The 24,799-nt window shown below is 39.1% G+C and overlaps 1 protein-coding gene across 6 annotated transcripts in view; it reads right to left on the bottom strand.

Annotated features, from left to right (window-relative positions):
• SYNE3 (spectrin repeat containing nuclear envelope family member 3) overlaps positions 1-24,799 on the bottom strand; it is a 1,238,698-nt gene that overhangs the window by 715,121 nt on the left and 498,778 nt on the right. For all 6 annotated transcript variants that reach the window (XM_044074612.1, XM_044074615.1, XM_044074616.1 and 3 more), the window contains exon 5: positions 10,962-11,126. In XM_044074612.1, coding sequence (XP_043930547.1) covers positions 10,962-11,126 — 165 coding nt within the window. The remainder of the gene's footprint in view (positions 1-10,961; positions 11,127-24,799) is intronic.

Genomic DNA, 24,799 nt, shown 5'->3' with positions numbered 1-24,799 from the left:
TTCAGCTATGCCTGGAACCTTGGAAGTAACATTGTGCTGAAATGGAGGTAAAAGGTACCACCTTCATCAATCAGGGTGACATGCCAAATCTACTGGCTGATAAATTCAGCTTAAACTTCATTTTCTAGCTCAACCAGATGAAATCATCTCCAATATACTTCCCCCAGCTGTCAATAGGGACCAAGTGCTGATAGCACTCACTAAATTGAAGAACACCACCCCTATAGGCCCCAAGAACATCCCCAGTTGCCTCCTAAATGGTCTAAAGCATGATGTATCAGGACCACTTGAGGGAGTCTTCAACTACATCTTTGGACCTGCTATGTTCCAAGTGAAGGCAGGACTGCAACAGCCATTCCCCTCCACAATAGCGGACCATCAACTGACCCAGGGAACTACAGACCCATCAGTCTAACAAGCCTAATATGCAAAGCCATGGAATTAATTATTACAGAAATAATAATCGAGGACATTGGTAACTTACAGACACTGGACCCGTCCCAAGTTTGGCTTTGTTAAAGAAAGATCATGCCTACTTAACCTGGTAGACTTCTTTGAGAGGGTCACCAAGGCAAAGGACGAGGGTATAACAGTGCATACTGCATATCTTGACCTTAAGGCATTCGATACAATACCCCACTCAGGCATTGTTGACACGTTTGATGAGCTAGGTGTAAATCCTTACATAACTTGCTGGATTGCTGGCTGGCTCACAGACAGGACCCAAGAAGTCAGGACTGATAAAACCACCTCCATCAAGAGAACAGTCATCAGTACAGTACCCTAGGGCTCACTGCTGGGCCCACTCCTGATTGTCATCTATTTCTCAGAAGTTAAAGCTAATGTTCAAAGCCTCTGCTCACCAAGTTCACAGACTGTAAATTGGGAGCTATTATAGAATCCCTCCAAGACACCAACATCTTGCAAGTGGATTTAACATGGACAAATAATGGTGCCAACTCCAAAGACGAAAGCTCAATGCCAAAAAAAATGCATTATAATGCTGTTTGGGAAACTTAATTACTCCATCGATGAAATGCCCCTAAGGCTACACCCAACAGTAAGGGATCTGGGAACATATGTAAACAGCAATCTGGCCTTTGAATAATAAAAAATCATTCTGTGTTAACCAACTTATAGGCAAAGGTATGGAATCCAGGTGCAAGGAAGTTATAATGCTACTTTACTCAGCCTTTATCATATCTATCCTTGAATGCAGTGTCCCTTTGGCATGTATTTAACCAGACAATTGCAACAGTTGGAATGTCCACAAAGGTTTCTCATGAGAAGAATTCAGGGAACAAATACCTTGTCCTATACAGATTGCCTAAAGGCTCTGTCTTCATATTCAGTTACCTACAGGCTGCTGAGAGGGGATCCTTGCTTGGCTTAAAGGGCTTCCTTAGACTCAGCCCTGATGGATCTGCAGTACATGCACAAAACAAACAGCACCAGAAACACTAATTCTAGGATCTGAACTTCTCTTGTGACATATGTAGAATGTGCTGGAGAGACAGATATGTGTCCCAATGGATCTTCACACTGTGGAATAGGTTCCCCAATTATATAAAACAGAGTTGATCGCTGACCCTATTCAAGCAAAGCCTTGACAACTGGATGGGAAATTATAAATTTACGCCCCCCCCCCCCGTCTGAACCCCATGTCCCTTATGGACAGAGGCCATCAATAAGAAAATTCTCCCCTCTACAAATCCTTAGTTTCCTTCTGACTAACATGCCCTCCTCATATAGATGGCCATGATACTTGGGACCCAGACTGCTAGGCTTGTAGAGACCCTAGTGTTTGTTAGCCTAGTAGCAGCCTATGAATCTATAAAGCAGACTACATTTCCTGTACACTACATGGTCAGAATTTTAACCCCCAAACAACCAGCGCATAAATGAAACCTACATACATAAACTCTCCAAAATCCACACATGATTTTACATTTAGCACACAAAACCTGAACTAAAAACAGAACAAAAGGACGTTTTGCAGGGAGGGCAAAACCACCATGTGTAGGGGCATTCTCCTGCTTACTTCACTGTTTTTACTTGAATATCACTAGATTCCAGAGAAAGAGCAATCAGGAACACGTAATGAAATTATTGGCATGCTCTTTCTTTCTTTTGGGCACTGCCGTCTTGGATGGAAAAGGAAAAAATTACTTTTGAGCACCATCACTTCACTCCATGTTGGCACCAGCAGCATTATATCAGCAATTACCACCTCGGGGTGTCATGTTCAAGCAGTACTCGTACAAGCAATCAACCGCATATAAGCTGATTCCATATCAGAGCTCCCATACCTCAGGCCAAGGGAACTCAGTAATATTTACCTTTATTTTCTGAGGGAATCACTGATCTGAAACATTCTACGTGGTCGGACAATTAGGTAATTACTGTCATCCCTGAAATGTAAATAATTATGGAGTACAAATAACTAGTAAGGTGTGCCAACCGCTCTCCAGAAAGAAACAGTCAACTTCATAACAATCGTATTTACTGGCTGGACAATTTTTGGTTTATAAACAAAAAAAACAAATAAATAAATAAATGACTAAACCTTTGCAAGAAGGAACACTATATCTATGGCCAAGGCTTTGTGATGGGATGCAGAATACAAAATATTGGGAGATGGTGATTCTGATGGGATTTCCACTTGTTTTGTGTGGTTTGGGCAAATAGTACATTGTTGTGCTTCTAATTATGGAACAGATTTTCCTGCTGAGGGCATCTGCCATACCATCAGTTTGAAGGGATATAAATGGCCTGAACTGATATGTCTAAAGGCAGATCTAATTTTCAAGTTATTATTGCTAACTTGCAAAATGACTAACAAGGAGATCTTTCCTGCTTATTGCACAACATTCTAACATTGCCTCTAGAATCTTTTTTCCTGGTTGAATTAAAGGTGTTCTCCATTTTGTGAAAGTGGTACAGATCTTATTTTTCTAAGATGAGTCAAACCTAGCCTGCTAAAATGATAGTCCTGATGATTCATGCATTAAGATCTAGAAAAAGTCTATACCTTGTATGAGGCAATTGCTTTGACAGAGGTAAATGTGAATTCTGAGACTAGCATGCACTGGAATATTTGAGAAAAAAAATCACCCAGGGAACAGCAAGAAGGTTAAATGGTACGGACGTGAGCTGGAAATATTGACTTCTTACTAGAAAACTGAATATCTGAATAATATCCATTGGGACTTCCTTGACGGAATATACAGGTAAGCATCTTTAGGATTCAAAATCACCATCCTAGTGCCTTAAGACAAAAGTGATTGCAGACACTGCAAAAGTGACATCCAGAACTTTTTGGATTTGTGAACTAATTCTAATTGAACAAATCTAGAGTTGGAGCTGGACTTCACTTTCTGTTTTTTGCCTTTTTTTTTTAGAAGTTTTTAGAACTTTCTAGAACTGCAAGCAAAACATATTCCCATTTTCCTTTACGATAACTTTCAGAATTCCCATTTTGGTTAAGAGCTGACAAACTAAAGGTAAGTTGGCTAGGATTTGTAAACGCATACAGAGAGGTACAAGACTTGACGGGGTTCTACTGTAAAGCCCAAAGAAACAACCCCTACCTTTCTTAATAACTTGCCACTAAAGACAGCATTCCTTCCAATGTAAAAGATGGTGAGGGACTATTGAAAGGGCCAGATAATCAATGAAATGATGTAAAAATTTGAGAGAGAAGCAGTCTGGGCTCTTCCAGACATTAATCTTGTGTTTCAAATATACAACACTGCGACTTGGGTCTTGGATTTCTGAAATTGTTCTCTTGCTTAAAACTGTGATTTTTTTGAAGGTGTGATCTTTTATAAAGACTGTTAAATACTAAGGCTTGCTAACACTAGCTCTAAGACAAGTAAAGTTAACACTGAACTTCTTTGTAGCCTGTCCAACATTAGATCTAAATTCTACAAAATTCTTGCCTTGATGTGGGTAATGCTTAGCTGGCCCAAGGGTAGTGTAATGTTGACCGTTGTGACTCAATAAAACAGCCAGGCATGGGTAATACAAACATGGCTTATTGCATTTATACAATGTGTTTAGTTAATAAAACAGAAATGAGTATTCTTTAAAACAACTGCAATGTATTTTGGAACTTCTTTTCTGTTCTGTCACATTCCATCATGAAAGGCTGATGACAGTTTCTTAGTGTACTGCTCCTGTATAGGACATATATATGCCAATACCTGCATAATACATTTGCTTGCATGCATTTTCTGCCACATTTTTAATGGGAGTTGGGGTGTGCATATCCTCTGCTGTTACCACTGTAAATAGCACAAGTAACAAAAAACGGAGGGTAATGCTACTCAATGCCAAGTCTAAATCTCAAAATACACGCACTCGAGGCACTCCTCAGTATGGAGAAAATCGATATCTGTGCAGTAACAGAAACCTAGTTTAAGACTCCAGAGAGCACCCCAGCACTACCAGGCTACAACTCATACCATACATTTCAGCCACAAAACCCAGACCAAAATACAAAAGGCGGGGGAGTATCCATATTTATCAAGGATACCCACACCTCCAGGTTAGTGGCACAGCACGATGCTCCAGAGATCATCCACGTGCAACTAACAATGGGCAAAACTGCTATTCAAAGCATAGCCTGCTACAGATCACCCACCATGTCCCAGGACCCCCACTCCGCATTCCTGGAAACACTGGGAAACATAAAGGTCCTACTAAACACCCTGATATTGGGTGATTTCAATTACCCAAACATTAACTGGGAGAACTACTCAAGTACACACTCCCTTGCCCAACATTTCCTAGAATTTATAAACTCAAACACCCTGGATCAACTGGTCAACACCCCCACCAGAGGTGACAACATATTGGACCTGGTCATCACCAACATGGGCGACCGGTGTTCCACACCGGAGGTCATCCCCTTGCTGGTTAGATCTGACCATAAACTAATCACTCTGGATATCCAAATTCCACCACCACCCCTGGTCAAAGAAACCACCGTGAAAATCTTTTCAAAAGCAAACTTCACGTTACTTAAGACCGAGGCAGGACGTTTCAAAGCCCCCATGCTAAAGGATAACACTGTCCAAGCTGCAAAATCCTTTACTAATGCACTCTACGGGCACCTACAAGAATGCATGGATTATGCTATCCCAAACAAAACCAAGACTCACTCCTTCAAGAAAAGGAGACCAGTCTGGTGGACCGCTGCCATAAACAAGCTATACAATAGAAGAAGGAAACTAATACAGAAAAGAGTAAAATCCTAAGAAGGGAAGACATCACTGATCAGTAGCAGCAAGAAACTACATTCCCTCATAAAATCATCCAAGGCTAGCTTCAAAAGAAAAATTGCCATGGACTCCAAAGATAAACACAAGGCATTCTTTAGCTATGTCAAGAATCTAACTGGCGATTCTCAGATCTGCTCGGAGTTAGTGCAGAATGGCACAAAATACACTGAACCTACCAATATAGCCAACATCCTGGCAGACAGGTTCAGTGCAAACTTCACCCCCCTCTCACTCCCAAAAGGGCCCATAACTACATCAGAAGAATGTAGTGCCCCTGAAATCACAGACACTCAGGTTAAAACAGCCCTCTCCAAAGCCAAAAACACAGCATCAATGGGACCAGACAGTGTCCCAGGCTGCATCTTACATGAGCTCAAAGATGAACTAACTCCTCAGCTAAACACACTGTTTAAACTCAGCCTCTCCACATGCTACATGCCCACAGAGTGGCGCACAGCAATGGTTATTCTGCTTCACAAAGGTGGAGCCACAACGGACCCTGGAAACTATCGCCCTATAAGCCTGACTAGCTTGGTCTGCAAAGCTATGGAGCACATCATCATGGATCTCATTAACAGAGACATTGGGAACCTCCAAACACTGGACTCTACCCAGTTCGGCTTTGTTAAGGGCAGATCATGCCTCCTAAACCTGGTGGACTTCTTTGAGACAGTTACCAAGGCTATAGACGAGGGAAAGGTGGTACACACAGCCTACCTAGATCTCGCAAAGGCCTTTGACACCATTCCCCACTCAGGTATTACAGACAAGCTCACTGGCCTGAACATAAACCCCTATGTCACAAGATGGGTTGTCAACTGACTCACAGACAGAACCCACATGGTAGGAGTTGCAGGAGCTAGGTCTGACTCTAAACCAGTTACAAGTGGCGTTCCCCAGGGCTCAGTCCTAGGACCCCTCATGTTCGGCATATACTTCTCAGAGGTACAGGCAAGCACAGGAGGACTATGGCTGACCAAGTTCATAGACGACTGCAAACTAGGGGCTATAATTGACTTTCCAGCTGACACAGACATCCTCCAAAAGGGTTTCAGTGAGACAGATACCTGGTGTCAAAACCATGGTCTCAAGCTAAATGCCAAAAAGTGCATAGTCATCCCCTTTGGAAAAAACAAAGTACCCACAAACTACCACATAGGTGGTAGCCCCATAAATACGGAAGACGTAATAAGGGATTTGGGGACCCAAGTAGATAGTAACCTCTCCATTGATAATCACATTGCCAAAGTGGTTAGAAAATCCTTCTATGTGGCCCACCTAATCACAAAAGGGTTTGCATCCAGATCGAAAGAGGTCATTGGGCCTCTCTACGCATCACTCATCAGACCCATCATAGAGTACAATGCCCCATTTGGGATGTACCTTACAAGACACCTGCAACAACTGGAAAGACCACAGAAGTACCTCACCAAGAGGATCACTGGCCTCAAGCAGATGCCCTGTGCAGCTCGACTGAAGAAACTCCAGCAGTACTCGGTTGCATACCACCTACTCAGAGGTGATCTCTGCCTGACATACAAGGCCATGTCCAACCCAGAAGTGATGGACATGCTCCACCTAAAGAAAAACATATCCCCTCGAGCCACATGTTCCAGGGATCTAAACCTCACCACAACAATAACGAGGACATGCTGGAGGGACAGATTCCTGTCCCAGAGACTTCCCATGCTCTGAAACAAGATTCCAATCTACATTAGGCAGAGCTCCTCGCTAACCCTCTTCAAGAAAAACCTTGACAAGTGGATGGGAAACAGAAAGTTTACCCCAGGGATCACTTCAATGGCTCTGCTGGACAGAGGCACAGGGAACTGATCTAAGGGGGTGGCGAAAGCCAACACATTCCGACTAGGCTTATAAATGCCTTCGGACAGATAGCCTAGTACCTATCTATGAACTTATGAACCTATGCTTACAGACTCGCAACATCCCTTAGGTAGTTAAAATACTTTTTCAAAATATTTTCCATAGTATTTTGCTTTCTGTAGATACTTTTCATTCTACTACTTACAGGAATAGAAAATATGGTGCCAGTAACTTTTAAATTTAATAGTTACAACTGCAGAAATGTCTGTTCTTTTTCTTTGGTTCAGTGGCCAGACTTTTTTCTTTCTGGGAGTAATACTGAATTTATAGGGAGCATGCTGCTTGCTGTGGCTAATCACTATGCACGTTTTTGTATGTTAAGTAGTTTCCTGCTCCTGGTTGTTGGTGCAGAGGGTTAAGACTATGAGCTGTAGTTTCCATAGTTTAGGGTTTGATTCCCCCAGCTCTCACTTGCCTGCTGTGTGACCTTAAGCCAGTTACTTAACTAGACTTCGTTCCTGGGTTGCTCATGAAAAGTGGCTGTGTGTGTTCAGTAAACCCAACTAGTTAACAAATAAATATTTGTATTTATTGTATACTTTATTTTTTTTCTCATCCATTTCCTTGAAGATGTTTTCCACTAGGGAAAACTAGACAGGAAATGAGAATCAATAGATCATGACAGGAAATGTAACGAGGTAGGCCTCCAAATCTCCTACTCACAGTTCACTCTACCAAGAGATGAAAGCAGATAACAGTCTCATCAAAGGAACATTCAGCAATGTAAGATATGCTACTGCCAGTAGTGGAAAAAGCAAATAAAACAAGCTGCATCTTAATTAATCTTCCAGTAAATAGGTGGATATTTTTCTCCTTTGCACAAGTAAACTAGAAGGATGACACAGCAAATGGTTCTGGGAAAAAGCTGCACTAATATTTAAGAAGCGTAAGACTGAACTTTGTTTTATGATAATTGTTTACAAGCTTTAGGCTCTTTAGCGTTTTACACACCCCTGTTAAAATGCCAGGTTTTTGTGATATAAAAAAATGAGACTACATTAAATAATTTCAAAACGTTTCCCACCTAATGTGACCTATAACTTGTACAATTCAACTGAAAAACAAACAAATATGTTAGGGGAAAAATGTAAAAAATAAAAAACGTATAATAAGCTTCTTGCATAAGTGTGCACACCCTTAAACTAATACTTTGTTGAAGCACCTTTGGATTTAATTACAGCATTCAGTCTTCTTGGGTGCACACCTGCCATCAATTGAAGAGACTCTGATTAACCCCAAATAAAGGTCAGCTGTCCTAGTAGGATTTTCCTGACATTTACTCAGTTGCTTGCTACAGCAAAAGCCATGGTTCACAAAGAGATTGCAAAGCATGAAAGGAATCTCATTGTTGAAAGGTATCAGTCAGGAGAAGGGTACAAAAAAATTTCCACAGTATTGGATATACCATGGAACACAGTGAAGACAGTCATCAAAAAGTGGAGAAAATATGAGACAACAGTGACATTGCAAAGAACTGGACGTCCCTCCAAAATTGATGAAAAGACAAGATGAAAACTGGTCAGGGAGGCTGCCGAGAGACCTAGAGCAACACAGAAGCAATTTCTGGCAAGTACTGTTTGTGTACTACATTTGACAACAATCTTCCCCATATTCTCCATATGTCTGTGCTATGGGATAGGGTTGCAAGACGGAAGCCTTTTCTTACACAGAAAAACATCCAGGCCTAGCTAAAATTTGCAAAATAATACATCAAGTCTCCCAAAAGCATGTGGGAAAATGTGTTATTGGTCCAATGAGACCAAGGTTGAACTTTTTGGCCACAATTCCAAAAGGCACGTTTGGTGCAAAAACAAAACTTCGCATCACCAAAGAACACCATCCCCATGGAGAAGCATGGTGGTGGCAGTATCATGCTTTGGGGTTGCTTTTCTTCAGCTGGAACTGAGGCTTTAGTCAAGGTGGAGGGAATTATGAACAGTTCCAAATACTAGTCACTTTTGGCCTAAAACTTTCTGGCGTCTGCTAAAAAGCTGAAGATGAAGAGAAATTTCACCTTTCAACACAACAATGACCCTAAGCATACATCCAAATAAACAAAAGAATAGCTTCACCAGAAGAAAATTAAAGTTTTAGAATGGCCCAGCCAGTGCATAGACCTAAATACAATAGAAAATCTGTGGGGTGACCTGAAGAGGGCTGTGCAGAAGAGATGCCCTTTCAATCTGACAGATTTGGAGCACTTTTGCAAGGAATCGTGGGCAAATATTGCCAAGTCAAGATGTTCCATGCTGATAGACTCCTAGCCAAAAAGACTGAATGCTGTAATTAAATCAAAAGGTGCTTCGACAAAGTATTAGTTTAAGGGTGTGCACACTTATGCAATCAGCTTATTGTACGTTTTTTATTTTTTTATATTTTTTCCTCTCACAGATTTGTTTTTCAATTGAATTGTACAGGTTATACATCACATTAAAGGTGGTCTCATTTTTTATATCACAAAAACCTGCATTTTAACAGGGGTGTGTAAACATTTTATATACACTGTATATATGGATCCACTTCTGCATCTTGAAATACTGAAATGTCGAATTTCAGTATTTTGAGACCAGAATGTCAAAACTTTACAAACATGAAACTACACAATAATGAAAGATAAAAACAGTGTTAATTACAAAACACAAATTGAATTCCAAGCCCCACAAAAACACAAAAACTACTAAATAACTCAAAAAAAAAATAACACGACGATATCCCCCACAGCCCTGTTACTTATATATATCAACTCTGAGGTCGCATTGACTTGGAAAAAGAAAACACAAACCTAAGGTTAAGTGCCCTACACTCCCATTGCAAACAGTAATAGTTACACTCACTAATAACACACACACAGACACACACACACACACACACACACACACACACACACACACACACACACACACACACACACACACACACACACACACACACACACACACACACTACACATGTACAAAAATCACCAAATTCAACACTCAGACACACACACACACACACACATACTCTCACCTACCTACCCCAGCCTACTCCTAAAACTCCTCCCAAACATTAAAAACTAACAAATTTCTGCCCAAAAATCCTTAAAAATTAAACACCTACCTGAATCTCCGTACATAAACAAACATCGGCCGCCATGTAGAAACCCCAAACCACACTACCCCTTAAAGAAACAGTAAACAATAAAGTACACACCACACCACATCTATCGCAAATTTGGAAAACTTACATTCGACAAAGTGCAGTTTTGAATAACTGCACTTTTGACATTCTGGTCTTGAAATACTGAAATGTGAGATTTCAGTATTTCAAGATTCAGAAGTGGACCTGTAGATATATATATATATATATATGTGTGTGTGTGTGTATAATGTTTTTAAAAAATTGAGATAAAGAACTTTGCAAATCACTTATTAAAACAGCCTGCATTTTTCACTGTTTTACTTACTTTTATTAGAGCTCCACTTCCACAATGATGGTCAAAATCATATTTTCAGGTGGGAGGAAATTATATCATCAATTGAAATTAAATGCAATTACCACATGAGGCTTAATCAGACAGCTAATTAATATATTATTTTTCAGAATGGTAGCTTTACTTCTATTCTTGTTTGATTGTGCAAGAAGTTTCACAAATGCTTTGAATAGATGAAATCATCAGAAATAAAGCATGCATCTATCATGCGCAAACAAGGTATATTCCAAGTTAGATATCCAAGCTTTCCTTCAGAATTTTTCTGATGTCCTGTAAAACTTAAAACACCGCATTTCAAATGTCGAAACTACTTTAATTACCTCTAATATTTTTAGCCTTTTTTCTAAAGGTTCTGCTGTTCCAACCATTGCTGAGCACTGATTCAGCTCTACTGAGATGTTATTTACCCACATCTGGAACTGTCCGACGTTCTCATCAAATTTCTGGTGGTCTTTGCATATTTTTTCAAGTAGTTTCACTTTTTCCTGAAATTACAAATACATAAAATTATATTTATTTAAAATGTACCATAACATGTTTTAATTTGATCACAGAACATTTGTTTCTTCATTAACATTTGGGCCACATCTCAGCATTAGCTTATGCTAAATTACTTAAGCTTTGCTTCACCTGTGCTGTAGTAAATGATGTGTGTGCTGACCAGAGTGCTAATCAATAATTACTTATGGTCACTTCTATTGTTGATGTATCATCATCCCTAGCATGCTGGGAAGGGTAGGGTAACTGTAGTCTTAAAGACAGCTTGATATGCCTGCTAAGTAAATTAAAGTATTTGCTAACAAAATGACTAATGTAAAATATATTACAACTTTCACTGTAGCTACACAAAGCAGCGACAGTAACACAACAAATATGCTCTCTGTGCACCATAGCACATAATCACTGCGATAGCCTGGAAATTTCAGTATGAAATGCCTAGACAAAGGTGTGTCTGTTGAACTGCTCAACGATACTTTCAGAAGTTTATGAATATCTTCCTCTGGCCATACTGCACTGAACTGCAGGCTGTTTGCATTTGACTCTCATTATTTTTGGATTTCTACTAATTTTACTTCCACAATTAGTCCACGCAGTTAATTATAAGTGGTTATGAACCCTACATCATCATGATTTACATGTCAGAAATGAAATATAGCAATGTTTGTTGAGGTATGAATACATAAGTGTACTACACACTTTACAAAACAAATCAGTTACATCACAATAAATGCTGCACTTCTACTTTCACCACACAATAACAGCTTTGAGGGTGTTCAATATTTTGCCACAGAATTTTTTGAATATTTGTTTAAAAAACTACCTGTCAAGTAAAAGTGTAGAACTGTTTGTGTATTCTGCAAGTAGTCATTCTACACTTTGAATGTGAAGTCCTTTTTTGGCCTGTAAAAAGGTCAGTTTGTTAAATATTCTACCGCATTATGGCAAATGGTGAGTTAAATGTGGCAACACAAATTGTACATGTTTATCTGCAGTTACTTGGGCCATTTTTTTATAAAACGTTGTGTAAACCTTGTATTTAAAAAAAAAGGCCCAAACAAATTTAGCATTTTCTTGCATGATGTCATGTTAAAGTGGCTGTCCATAGACTTTAATGGATGCTTGTGTGTACATGTGCCACTTGCGTACATTAAAGTCTACAGACATCTCTCACACTTCCTCTCAGTTGATGTAACTGAGGTGAAATGTCAACATTAAACTTCAGTATCACTGGCATGTGGAGAACAAATTTTACAGCTCCACATTGTCCACAGCAGTTGCCAGGGAGGAATAGCTCAATCTGTTCAAACCTGTAGGACTAAGCACTAGTGATCAGCCAGATCCCACGTCAGCTAGTTCATAAATTCCACAGCGCAGGGCTTTTCTTCCACTTCTAGCAATACTTTTAAAGTTATTAATGCTGAGTAGAGCAATAGTACTGGTATAATGATCACCTAACTCTATGGACAGCTCTCTATGAGATGGACTCTCCTCACAGGCTTATCATTTCAGTTGTTACTTCTACGACAATTTGTTTTCCTCTTGATAGTAGATAGAACAAACTTTAATGCAATGCATTCATGTCTACTGTGTATTCCCTTGTTTTGAGCATCAGCTTCTCTGAGATGTTTTAAAGTTTCCTGTCATGCTCTATCATGCTTTAGTCAGTGTTTGCAGTTGTCAGTTCAAGCTGATTCACTCTGTTGCTCAATTTTTTTATGTGTCTATGTATACTATTTCTGCTGCAGTGTGAATTCATATAGATGCACCCAAAGCCTTACCTAAGGTACCCTTGATTTCATTCTCTGTACATAGAGAAGCATAGTTATCATGCATATTTTTATTTACAGTGGCATGTTCTGACTGCAACTTTGATTTCTCCTCTCCATTTCACTGTATTTCCAAACCAAAGAGTAAAAAAGGTCATACAGAGCCTTCAGTACAAGTTGCAAGAAAGACCCAACCAAACTAGAATCTTCACTGCATAGTCCCTTAAATTTTTTATTACTTATAGAGCGCCTTCTGTGTGGGAGTCTGCATGTCCTCCCCGCGGTCGAGTGGGGTTCGAAAGACATGCCAGGAAAAGCCGAAAGAAGAACAAACAAACACTTATATTCTGCTTTTTCAGTTCTGCTACAGTAGACTTAAGGGACATCATTTCAGTTTCCTGATTTTTTTTCCACTTAGTGGTTGTATGTTTGGTTATGTCTTGTATTGTTTCAGGATGTTTGAAACTCTTGCTTTGTTCCACAAGTTGTGCACCAGTTGCTGGCTCAGTTGCTGACTTTTCATCTACAGCTAGACTTTCCTTTCCTCATATCAGCTTCGCAACATAATGGCCATATATTTTCCTACTCAGTATTCTATTTCGTCTTGTAGCATATTTCCAAGGCCTTTATTTTCTTCCTTTTGGCATTTTTGTTACAATTCTTCCATGTGCTGATTAACTCCACTTACTTTATCGGTATAGCTCTTCTGTATTTCTTTGCACGCAGTCATGCTGAGCTCATAACTGATCACTTTGAGTGGTTTATTTTAATTTATGTTTGCTGATTTCTATTGCTGTATAAACTAAGCTACTTCACAGCTGTAAGTGAGTCTGTGTACAATTCTCTACTCTACTTCTAGAATCTTGACATTGTGTTTTAGTGACTCATTCTGAGCTTGCCAGTTCCTGTATTTCACTCTCAGGTCACACGTGGAACTGCTAGCCTTTTGTAGCTCCAGCTGCAGGTTTTCCTCTTCATTTTGTAAATATGCAAATTCAGTTGGCTTCTAGATTGACTTTTGCTTTGTCTTCCACGTTACACCATCAGATCACTTTGTTCTTATTTTTGATTTATGATGTCTCTTGACTTAGCAAAACATTTTGGGTAAATCATATATCTCTTTTTTTCTATTTTGTCACTTCTTTTATTAGCCAAGATCAGCCATCAACCATATGAAAATCTCTATTATTTTATTGTAGGAGTTCTTGCTGCATGAAGGCAGCAACATTTGACTGTATTCTCTTACTTGATACACAACATTGACAGAGTCTTATTTACTTTCACTAGGTTATACTTTTGTTGTGCCAGTATATTTCCTGTAACAAGACCTACTGCCTTTTCGACGTCTTCTTGTTTCTTAGCAATACTCTCTAATATGAAACCCAGGTTCTGCCTTTCAGCTTCATTTATTTCAGCTCTCCGATAGCCTGAGTCACTATTTCCAGCTAAGGTTTCTCCATGCCTAGTAGGAAAGTACAGTTTTGTACCTACCATAAATGTAGATGTCTGATAGATATGCAACTGCAGTCGGATTGGGCCTTGGCCTGACTGGCGGCCTTAGCATGTGCAAAGGCCTTGATGGACATGGAAACAAGAGGCCTGGCAGCCCCACGTGCAGGCGTTACCTTGTCCACAGGAATGGTGTCGGGTAGATCCAGAACTTCAGTTTCCGGAGGAAAATCCACAACCGGCACCGGAGAGATCTCCGAGACCGAAGGTCGTGTTAACGCTGTGTCGTCGGCCTGGAGCGGTTGATTTACCACTTCCGAGGGGACCGGAGCGCTAGCAGAGGATTTAGGAGTAGCATCAGTAGTGGACGCGGGCCGAGGATGTCGGTCCCGGTCCTTGCGTTTTTTAGCAGATTGGGTTGTCGGTTGATCCGACGGCATGATATATGCAAAGGATTCACCGAAAAAGTCCTTGGCGAATTCTGCCGGCACCTGAGAGTGCGCTTATTAAAGCAAGCACAGGCAGCACAGGCCGAGACGTTGTGGTCTGGGCCCAGGCAAGGAAGGCAGAGAGAATGGAAGTCCTTATGAGGTATTTGTTTACCACAAGACAAACAATTATTAACTTTCTCAATTTGTTCTGACATCGGCTGAGGCAAGAATAAATGTTCCCCAACGGGGTACTTAGCTTTTAGATGACTTCGGTACTGAAAACACAGGAGCTGACCGACCGGCACTTGCGAACTGCTTCTGCTTCGGGCACCGCGCAGCAAGAAAGACTGAAGAAGATGGCATCGGCCGATGCCTTTATACTCCAGTCGTTGTGATGTCGGAGAGGAGGCGACACCAGCCGACGCCGGACCCAGACTTTGGAATTCAGCCGACCGAGGGCTGCCTGAGGCAGGACAACCCATATGTTATGACTGCAGTTGCATTCTTGAAGGACATCACGTCCATCTGCTCCTGCTCATCAGAGACACTCTGCTGTACTGCACTCCCACTCCACTGCACCACACTTAGTTGGATAACACGTCTTTGTTTGGTTAATTCATACCACTGTACTTAAGCAGAGTTTTGCTTTACTTCCATGACAGCAGAATAAGTATTATTTGCTTATTACTTCCTTTGCCTTTCATTTTCAGTGCAAGCAATTATCAAAAAGTTTAACAGGTTTGCACACTTTTTTTCTTGTGCTATATAGTAATGGATTTCTTTTTTACCCTCAGAGGGTTTAATGTCAAACTCAACACTTTTTTCACACACAGCAATGCCCCCCCCCCCCCCCATTTTCAAGAGGTTTAACCTTTTAGAACGTCATTTTCTTGCTTTCCTCAGCAATGAACTTCCTATTCTCAGTCAGATGGTTTCACTTTTGGAATCTGCACATTTTTCAGAACATTAAACTCTTTCATCTCTATAGAGAAATCTACGTTTATGGAACTTCAAGTTAACTTTAGTAGTAAAATGCCAGCAGATATTTGATAAATCATTTTTATCATACAGTTTTTTGGTCACAAGTCAAACAGCTTTCATTTAGGATACAATAATTGTCCTGAAGGAGTAACTGTATTAATGAGGTAAGTCTCCATACTGGCACAAGGCAAACATTCTTTTAAGTCTACAATTTATTTAGTATTAACATTTCACCACTCAGGAAGACTTGCTTTTTTTAATTTTTGTTTTTATTTATTTATTTTTTTTACTCAGGCATTTTCTGCAGTTTACCACTACTGATTTCTCACTACTTTTTAGTCAGCACTGAACACAATTCATTGCTGTTTACAATTACACACTATCAATGACAGCATCTATAAAAAAAAATCAATGTCATATAAAATTAAATAATCTGCTGGAATTTTATATACTTTTCTACAGGCAGTACCTAGCAAAATACAATGGTATATACAGCTCTGTCATTTGTCAGTGCTTTCCATTCACTGCACAGCTTTTTATTCTTATTAAGCAGGCCACACATATAGAGCTTCAGTAGTTTCTGCTGGAACAGTGCTTGGAATTAAGAAGCAATTCAGTTTTCTACAGATAGCAACAGTAAACAGTAATTTTCACAAGTGTTTAAAATAAGATAATTTACAAATGCAAGTCGTATGTGGTTCACATAAGCAATATTCTTTGTCATGGCTACAACATAGCACCCTCATTAATTTTACTTTGCAAATTAAAAAGCCACCCGCAATTCAGTTTTATTTTCACTACAAGGCCCCACTCAGTGGGTTTCCTTCTTTCCAGCAATCACCTTTTCATTAGAAAAGTTTCCCACTTGGCGAGGGTGGCGGCCCATATAGTGAGCAGTTAACAGCACTGTTTTTTCTGCTTCATTTTAACATCTCTGATGGGATTTTTACTAAAAATCTCAAACAGAACATTTCAAAATTTTGATGGATTTATAGCTGAACATCTATCTGCTAAAAGATTTACTACAAAAATAACAAGTCTGAAACTCTTAACTGATTTTTCCTGTCAAGAAAACTAGAAAGAACTAATAGTCTCAGAATGAGCCCTCTAAGCTCAGTGCACAGGACAGTACTATGAAAAAAGACATACAGGCTATATGAAGTAACATCAGTGAGTTATCTGTAAAGACAGATAAATTATAAAGCAAAATGGGTAATTTCAAAGAGGAATGTAAAAAACAAGATGAAGTGCTAAGTGAAGCTCTTAAATAACAAGCATCACACATATTGAGTATAAAGGAGGCAATGTCTGATTTTGATGGAAGATTACCTGAAAATGAGAATAACACCGAATCTCTTCTGAAACAAAACAACTTATTCCAGGAAACAAAACAGAATAGTTAGCTTAGTTTACCTCAAAATACCAATTTGAATCTTAGTGTGCGGCTTATGGACTCGTTTACGGATTTTCATGGGGTCTGCCCTTCAAGTGGAGTAAATTTAACTTTTAATGAGCAGCTGAAACTTAGAAAAAATACTTACTAGGTGTAAACTGTTACACACTCCTTAAATGTATGCTTTAGCTGTATTATAGGTAATCCAACTATATTTAAAACTGTGATAATAAATGCATTGATAGAATAAATTAGGAGCAACTGATGTGAAGTGACATGAAACATTAACTGAAATATTTCGTACCTCTCAGTTCAATTTTGCTGGACATTGTTTCATCATTAACATATAAGGTTTCTAGTTTTAGTGCTTCCTGCACCTTTGTTTCCGTAGTATTTCATTGTTGTTGGGTATATAGCAGTATCAATGTTTTGGTTACAGTTTGTGAATTTGCAGTTCTTTGGTTTTCTTGTGATTATCAAGCATTTGTTTTTTTGCTCTTGAACTGTATCTTGCTGTAATTGTATTCAGGTCCATTTTTAATGCCTGTCAGGGATTCCCTTTTAGGTGTTTAGATTCAAGTCAGCTAATACTTGGTTCAGGCCAGCTTTTTGTGCTTGGGAATGCTCCTGTCACTTTGTTAATTAAGGTCATGCCAGAAGTTGAGATTAACTATAGGACAGTGCAACTCTAGTGTAACACTAGAACTTCATGAAGTATATTAGAGTAACGTCTGTCTGCAGTCCAGGAAGGAAAATGCATAATAATTGGAAACTATGCTCTTTATCTCCATTAGAATCAACATTGGTGATGTTTGCAATTAAAACTCTTTGATTGTGTTTTCTTAATGTCACTGAATTTGTAAATTCCACTTAGCCAAAGCACATGGCTGACTGGAAATTATGATCGGGGAACAGCGGACCTAAACAGGAGGGAGTGTGTGAACTACGATGGAAATGAATTATGTTTGGGGAACGGGAGTGTGAGAACAGACCTGCTGCAGTAAGGAAACTTTATTTATTATGGTTGGGGAAGTGTGTGTGTGTGTGTGTGTGTGTGTGTGTGCGTGCACGCACGCGCGTGTGTGTGTGTGTGTATAAATATACACACACACACACACACACACACACACACACACACACACACACACACACACAAGTTTATATGAGCCTTTAAGTGATTGCTGATTAGTTCTGTTAACATGCAGTGCTATTTTTATCTTTTCATAACTGTGTTCCCAGGCTTAGTAATGGTATTCACAGTCAGATGTATATTTTTTCATGTGAGTCTAAAGTATCAAGTTTGTTAAAGGAGTTGCTGTGTTTGGATGGATATTACCCAGTGGAAAGATATGCATCTGCTTACTCTTTTACTCACTGCTGTGATAAAATAATAGTGATAACCAGATGTACCAAGCCCTTCTGACTGGTAAAGAATGGTAACAAAACACAGTCAGAGGTTGAACCAGTAGCTTTGATTAGACTGCAGTCAGTCACAGTTTGAAAATCTGTACGCATACCTTATGATTATATCTGGTTTAGCACACTGATAAAGATTTCATTGAAATGAGTGACAGTTTCATCCTGGGGCAGAGATTTTAGTATTTGCCAATTATAATGTTTTAGGTTGGATATGAAGGTGTCACTGTTAAACTTACTTAAATTGTATAAAAGTTGTAGTGATGGGTTTTGTGGTATGACTTTCTTCCTACAAGTTTTTGGAAGGTGATCTCTAACAGAGTTTGAAAGGGTGCAAATACATACAATTTTATTTGGGATGGATGTAAGAGTTCAGTTAAAGGTAGATTTTTTTTTATGGTTAGACAAAGCCCTAAAAAGCCGAAAGACACAAACAAAACAAAGCCCTATAATATGCGCTTTATGTGTGCTGTGGGGGGGGGGTGCTTGGGAAAACCTGGATTCAGCAAGGGAGCCAAGAATTGAAAATGTTTGGGAACCACTGGATTATAGCATTATGGTCCGATAATGGACATAAAACTCATGAAACTTCTCTGATATGTGATAACAGATTGAGACAAAAATGTTACCAATATTTGTTTGTGTTCCATATCTATATGAATAATGGGTAAGTTGAAGTGAGTTTGTTTTCCTTAGCTCATATATATCCTTTAAATTAATTTGATTTACAAAGTTCGTTAAGAGTTTGGCTGAAGATATGATTCTCAGCTTTCTATTTGCAGTGGAATATTTGTCTGATAAAATACAGTTAAAATCATCAGATATTATAACTTCACCTTTCATGTAATAGGCTATAGTGTCTTAGTAATTTTTTGCATCTTTAGCTCCAACCCCTGGAATCCAGTAAGAGTTCACCAATGTATATAGTTTTTCTGTTCCACTCAGTTATAAGAATGCTTAACAAACCATTTTTTATCAACATAAAAATCTTTTACTTTAGGCGTTACTGATGAGTTCTTCCATAAAATGAGGGTGCTTCTTCTTTTAGCTTGAAAGCCAGAACCTGCTAAAACCAAATAATTCTTTAATGAAAGTTTATTTATATCTTTATTAAGTGAATGTGTTTTCTGTAGAAATGCTATTTGAGCTTTAGGTAATTGCAAGTATTTGAACAGGCTCCCCTCTTTACTAGATTATTCAATCCATTAATGTTAATAGAAATGGGTATAAAATCAGATATTTATATAAGAGAGAGAAAACACATATATAATGAAATCACATTTTTTTATAGAACTGTGACATCTAGATAGAGAAGGGAGGACAAGGAGACCTGGTGGTAGAATGAGAAAGTACAGGAGAGTATACAGAGGAAGAAGTTGGCAAAGAAGAAGTGGGAATGTCAGAGAAATGAAAGTAGACAGGAGTACAAGGAGATGAAGCATATGGTGAAGAGGGGGTGGCGAAGGATAAGGATAAGGCGTATGGAGAGTTATACGAAAGGTTGGACACTAAGGAGGGAGAAAAGGACCTGTACCGATTGGCTAGACAGAGGGACCGAGCTAGGAAAGATGTGCAGCAGGTAAAGGTGATAAAGGATAACGAGGGAAATGTACTCACAAGTGAGGAGAGTGTGTTGAGCAGATGGAAGGAGTACTATGAGGGGCTGATGAATGAAGAGAATTAGAGAGAGAGAGAGAGAAGGTTGGATGATGTGGGGATAGTGAATCAGGAAGTGCTGCAGATTAGCACGGAGGATGTAAGGGCTGCTGTGAAGAGGTTGAAGAACGGAAAGGCTGTTGGTCCAGATGACATACCTTTGGTAGTATGGAGGTGTTTAGGAGAGATGGCAGTGGAGTTTTTTTAACCAGACTGTTTAACAAAATCTTGCAAAGTGAGAGGATGCCTGAGGAGTGCAGGAGAAGTGTATTGGTACAAATTTTTAAGAGTAAGGGTGATGCGCAGAGCTGTAGTAACTACAGAGAGATAAGATTGATCAGCCGCAGCATGAAGTTATGAAAAAGAGTAGTGGAAGCTAGGTAAAGAAGGGAGGTGATGATTAGTGAACAGCAGTATGGTTTCATGCCAGGAAAGAGCACTACAGATGTGATGTTTGCTCTGAGGGTGTTGATGGAGAAGCATACAGAAGGTCAGAAGGTGTTGCATTGTGTCTTTGTGGATTAGAGAAAGCATATGACAGGGTGCCTAGAGAGACGTTGTGTTATTGTATGAGGCAGTCGGGAGTCACAGAGAAGTATGTAGGAGTGGTACAGGATATGTACGAGGGTAGTGTGACAGCGGTGAGGTCTGCGATGGGAGTGACAGATGCGTTCAAAGTGGTTCCAGTGGTGATGGACAGGTTGACAGACGAGATCAGACAGGAGTCCCCGTGGACTATGATGTTTGCAGATGACATTGTGATCTGTAGTGAGAGTAGGGAACAGGTGGAGGAGACCCTGGAGAGATGGAAATATGCTCTAGAGAGAAGAGGAATGAAGGTCAGCAGGACTAAGACAGAATATATGTGTGTTAATGAGAGGAAGGACAGAGGAATGGTGAAGATGAAGGGAGTAGAGTTGGCGAAGGTGGATGAGTTTAAATACTTGCATTGGGTGTGATGAGGATGGACAGGATTAGAAATGAGTATATTAGAGGGTCAGCTCTGGTTGGATGGTTTGGAGACAAAGCCAGAGAGGTGAGATTGCTTTGGTTTGGGGATGTGCTGAAGAGGGATGCTGGGTATATTGGGAGAAGGATGCTAAGGACTGAGCTGCCAGGTAAGGGAAAAAGAGGAAGGCCTAAAATATGGTTTATGGATGTGGTTAGAGAGGACACGCAGGTGGTTGGTGTGGCAGAGCAAGATGCATAGTCAGGAAGAAATGGAAGCAGATGATCCACTGTGGCGAACCCTAATGAGAGCAGCTGAAAGAAGAAGATACATAACAATATGAAATCCTCAGCTATGAACAAAACTTTTGAAACAAATGAAAAATTACCTAATGAAAGAACCCTAAAACATTCCTATTCCTAGTTTGTTGAAAAAGACGAAGAAACTACCTCTCAAACTCTCCATTAGACTAACAATGCTTAGCTCCTGCTTCGGATTCATATTAATGTGCTTCATATTTGTAGTATACATCATCTTTAAAACCCTGTCAGTGAGTTATAAATAAGATAAGTTAAACAGGTGCTCAGAATCTTTATTATAAGTTGGCCAAACTGAGTATCTCTACAGTCATCTTTTCCTGTACCTCACATTATCTCCCTGGTCTGCTACAGGGAGGAAGTCAGTTGTTATTTTCATATTTATTAATTTATAGGTCAGTTTATTTTATATTTGTTATATTTTATTTACTATGTGTAAAGTTGCTCAAAGGATCAAAAGCTCAAAAATTAGTATGAGGCTAACTGTCCTTGTGGGCCTTTCCATGCCCAGCCAGTTACACCATGTGAAAATCAAACCTTGCATCTAATGCCTATAAGGTGAACACCTTTTCACTATGCTAACCTGCCACCCTTTTAGACATATTTATATTCTTTATCTCTCTCTCTCTCTCTCTATATATATATATATATATATATGTATATATATATATATATATATATATTTACTTATTCTGATCTCTTTCTATTTATGTTTGATACTATGTGTTGTACTATTACTATATTCTTAGGATTTATATTTTAGCTATAATCCTAGTGCAGAGTATCATACAATAGAACATTTATATTTACCCTTATATATTTCATACTATTTAATCTAGTACTGCTGTTAGAGTTAGGCCTATTTTTTTCTTAAATGTTATGTCAAATAATACCTGAACAAACATCTGAAAAAATCTTCCCTTTTAAGATTAACATTTTCCATAATTAATTGTTCTGAGATATTAAGTTTTGTAATCATTAAAAAGAAACAGTAACAGAGAAACACAATCCTAATTTTTTTATCAGACGTGCCGTTCTATAGGCTAGTACAGCAGACTCCCTGTTATCCAGTCTCCCTTTAACCGGATTTCTCTTTAACTGCCATATTTTTGTCAAGGTTTTTTTCCATGAATCAAATTTTCATTGCCAATTCTAGGAAAAAGTACAGTGCACTGTACTCAGACAACATATTACTTCATTCAGAAAGTAAAGTTAAATAAGAGCACTGGTAATCAATACAACATATATACATAATTTTCTAATCTTATTTGCAAACTATAAATGTTATTTTGTATGCTTTTTTGGATTAACCACCCATTCATTTATCCAGCCTAAGGTCCGGTCCCAGCGAGACCGGATAAGAGGGAGTCTACTGTATATAAACTATCCTCTTGGTGTACTGCAAGTAATCAGAAGTATTTAAAACTGATACTGGTTTAGAATGCAGTTCACTGTCTTTTGCTTATTATCTAATTTGCATTCATTGACATCTTAGCCATACCTCCCAAATGTCCCGAATTACTCGTTTTTTACCAAGTTTTAGGGTCTAAATAATGGGGTGCCACGATTCCCGAGTGGCACCCCTTCATTTCCGATTTATTTTCTTTCTTTTTTTTTTTTTTCGCTTTTTTTAAAAATGTTCACGCTTGTGAGCTGACATCATCGAGTGCGCAATGACGTCAACTTGTCAGGGCTACCAGCCTGTCAGAATAGAGCTCTCTGCTCACGTATTTTCAGCTGGTTTAAATGCTTTGCGAGTGAGAACGGCTAGCCTGGCTGCATTATCGCTCCTCATGGAATTTCGAAGGCTCGCCTGGCTGTTGGAAGAGGATTTATTTATCGCTCTGAGTCCTGAGTCCTGGCTGCTGAACGGAGAAGTAAGGAACTGTATGTGTGTACAGCTACAGAAAAGTTGAAGTGTGAAGCAGTTTTTCTGTGCTACAGTCAGTTGTTGTACTGTTTTGCTGCATTCCATGGTCCATATGAGGTAAAGATTCTGTGCATCATTCATTGTGCTATTAACATATTTATCCCAACAGCCACTAAATACAAGTTGCAAATAAACTTTGTTTGGTTACTTTTATGCTGGCACTTGCTTAATAGACAATGTGTCATTCAGCTCCATAGCATAAAGCTTGGAATGATTTTTCAGTACACATTTGGTTTTATGGTTTGTTTTTGCTGAGGACTTCTCTCATTTCCTTTGGTTATCAGAATTGAAATAAGCACACTGGGGACAGCTGGGCACACTATGCTCTGGCCCCAGGCAAGAGTATGTGGAAATCTCTGCAAGTACTGGTCTTAACAGTGGATATCCAACCATACAGTACAAAGAAAAAGTGTTCTTTAGCGGGGCACTTACGCTGATAACAGTTCAAACTCTGGCTTCTGACTGACTGAGGACGCAATGGATCTGTAAAGTGCTCCAAACACAAAAAAGCACTGAGAAAAGGATGTTAGCTAGCAACCATTATACCCAGACATTAGAAGGAAGGGCATCGACTAGCCCATTCATTCCCACTCGCAATAGCCAGGCCAGCCGGAAATGCGTGCACGACGTTGATGTGAGCTCCTTGAGCTCAATACTGACAGGCTGGTAGCCCTGATGGAGCTGACGTCATCGCATACATGATGACGTCAGCTCAAAAACCGCAAAAATTAAAAAACAAAAGAAAAAAATCATAAACGAGGGGTATTAGTTCGCGGCGCCCCTGTGAGGAAGTCACGGCTCCCCAGGGCACTGTGGCGCACAGTGTGGGAACCCCTACTATAATCCTTAATATCATTTTGAAAACTGGCAATTTAATACAACACAAGAGATTACCAGTGTACATTATTAAAATTAAAGGATTCAAGGATTGATATGTTAAAGAGATCAAAAATTGCCTAGAAATAAACATGAACGGTGAAGTATCTGATGTTGTCCTGGTTATTAAAAGATTTTTGCATAAATGGAATTACACCCTCTTCTGAAATTTCCTGTTAAATAACATAACTTCCTCTTTCCAAAAATTCACATATTTTAACCATTGTGTTGAAGACTTAATACTTTCTATGTTTCCAATTGCATATATAAATAACTGCTTAGAAACTCGCAACTTCAACAAAATGCTAGCATTGGAACAACAAAGTAACTTAATTTATTGGTATCAATTCTTAAATGGTACTGGTATATATACAGTTGAAAATGTAAGGTCCAAATACAATCAAGATTCTGAGAATTGTTTAATTTTACAAATATTTAGAAACTTTATGAACACAAAGAAATGAGATATTTAACTTAGATAAGAAATGATTCC

This window comes from Protopterus annectens, chromosome 6.part0 (genome assembly GCF_019279795.1).
Source record: "Protopterus annectens isolate FY-2018-M chromosome 6.part0, PAN1.0, whole genome shotgun sequence".
NCBI classification, from domain to species: domain Eukaryota; kingdom Metazoa; phylum Chordata; order Ceratodontiformes; family Protopteridae; genus Protopterus; species Protopterus annectens.
This window is presented reverse-complemented; position numbering and strand designations above follow the sequence as displayed.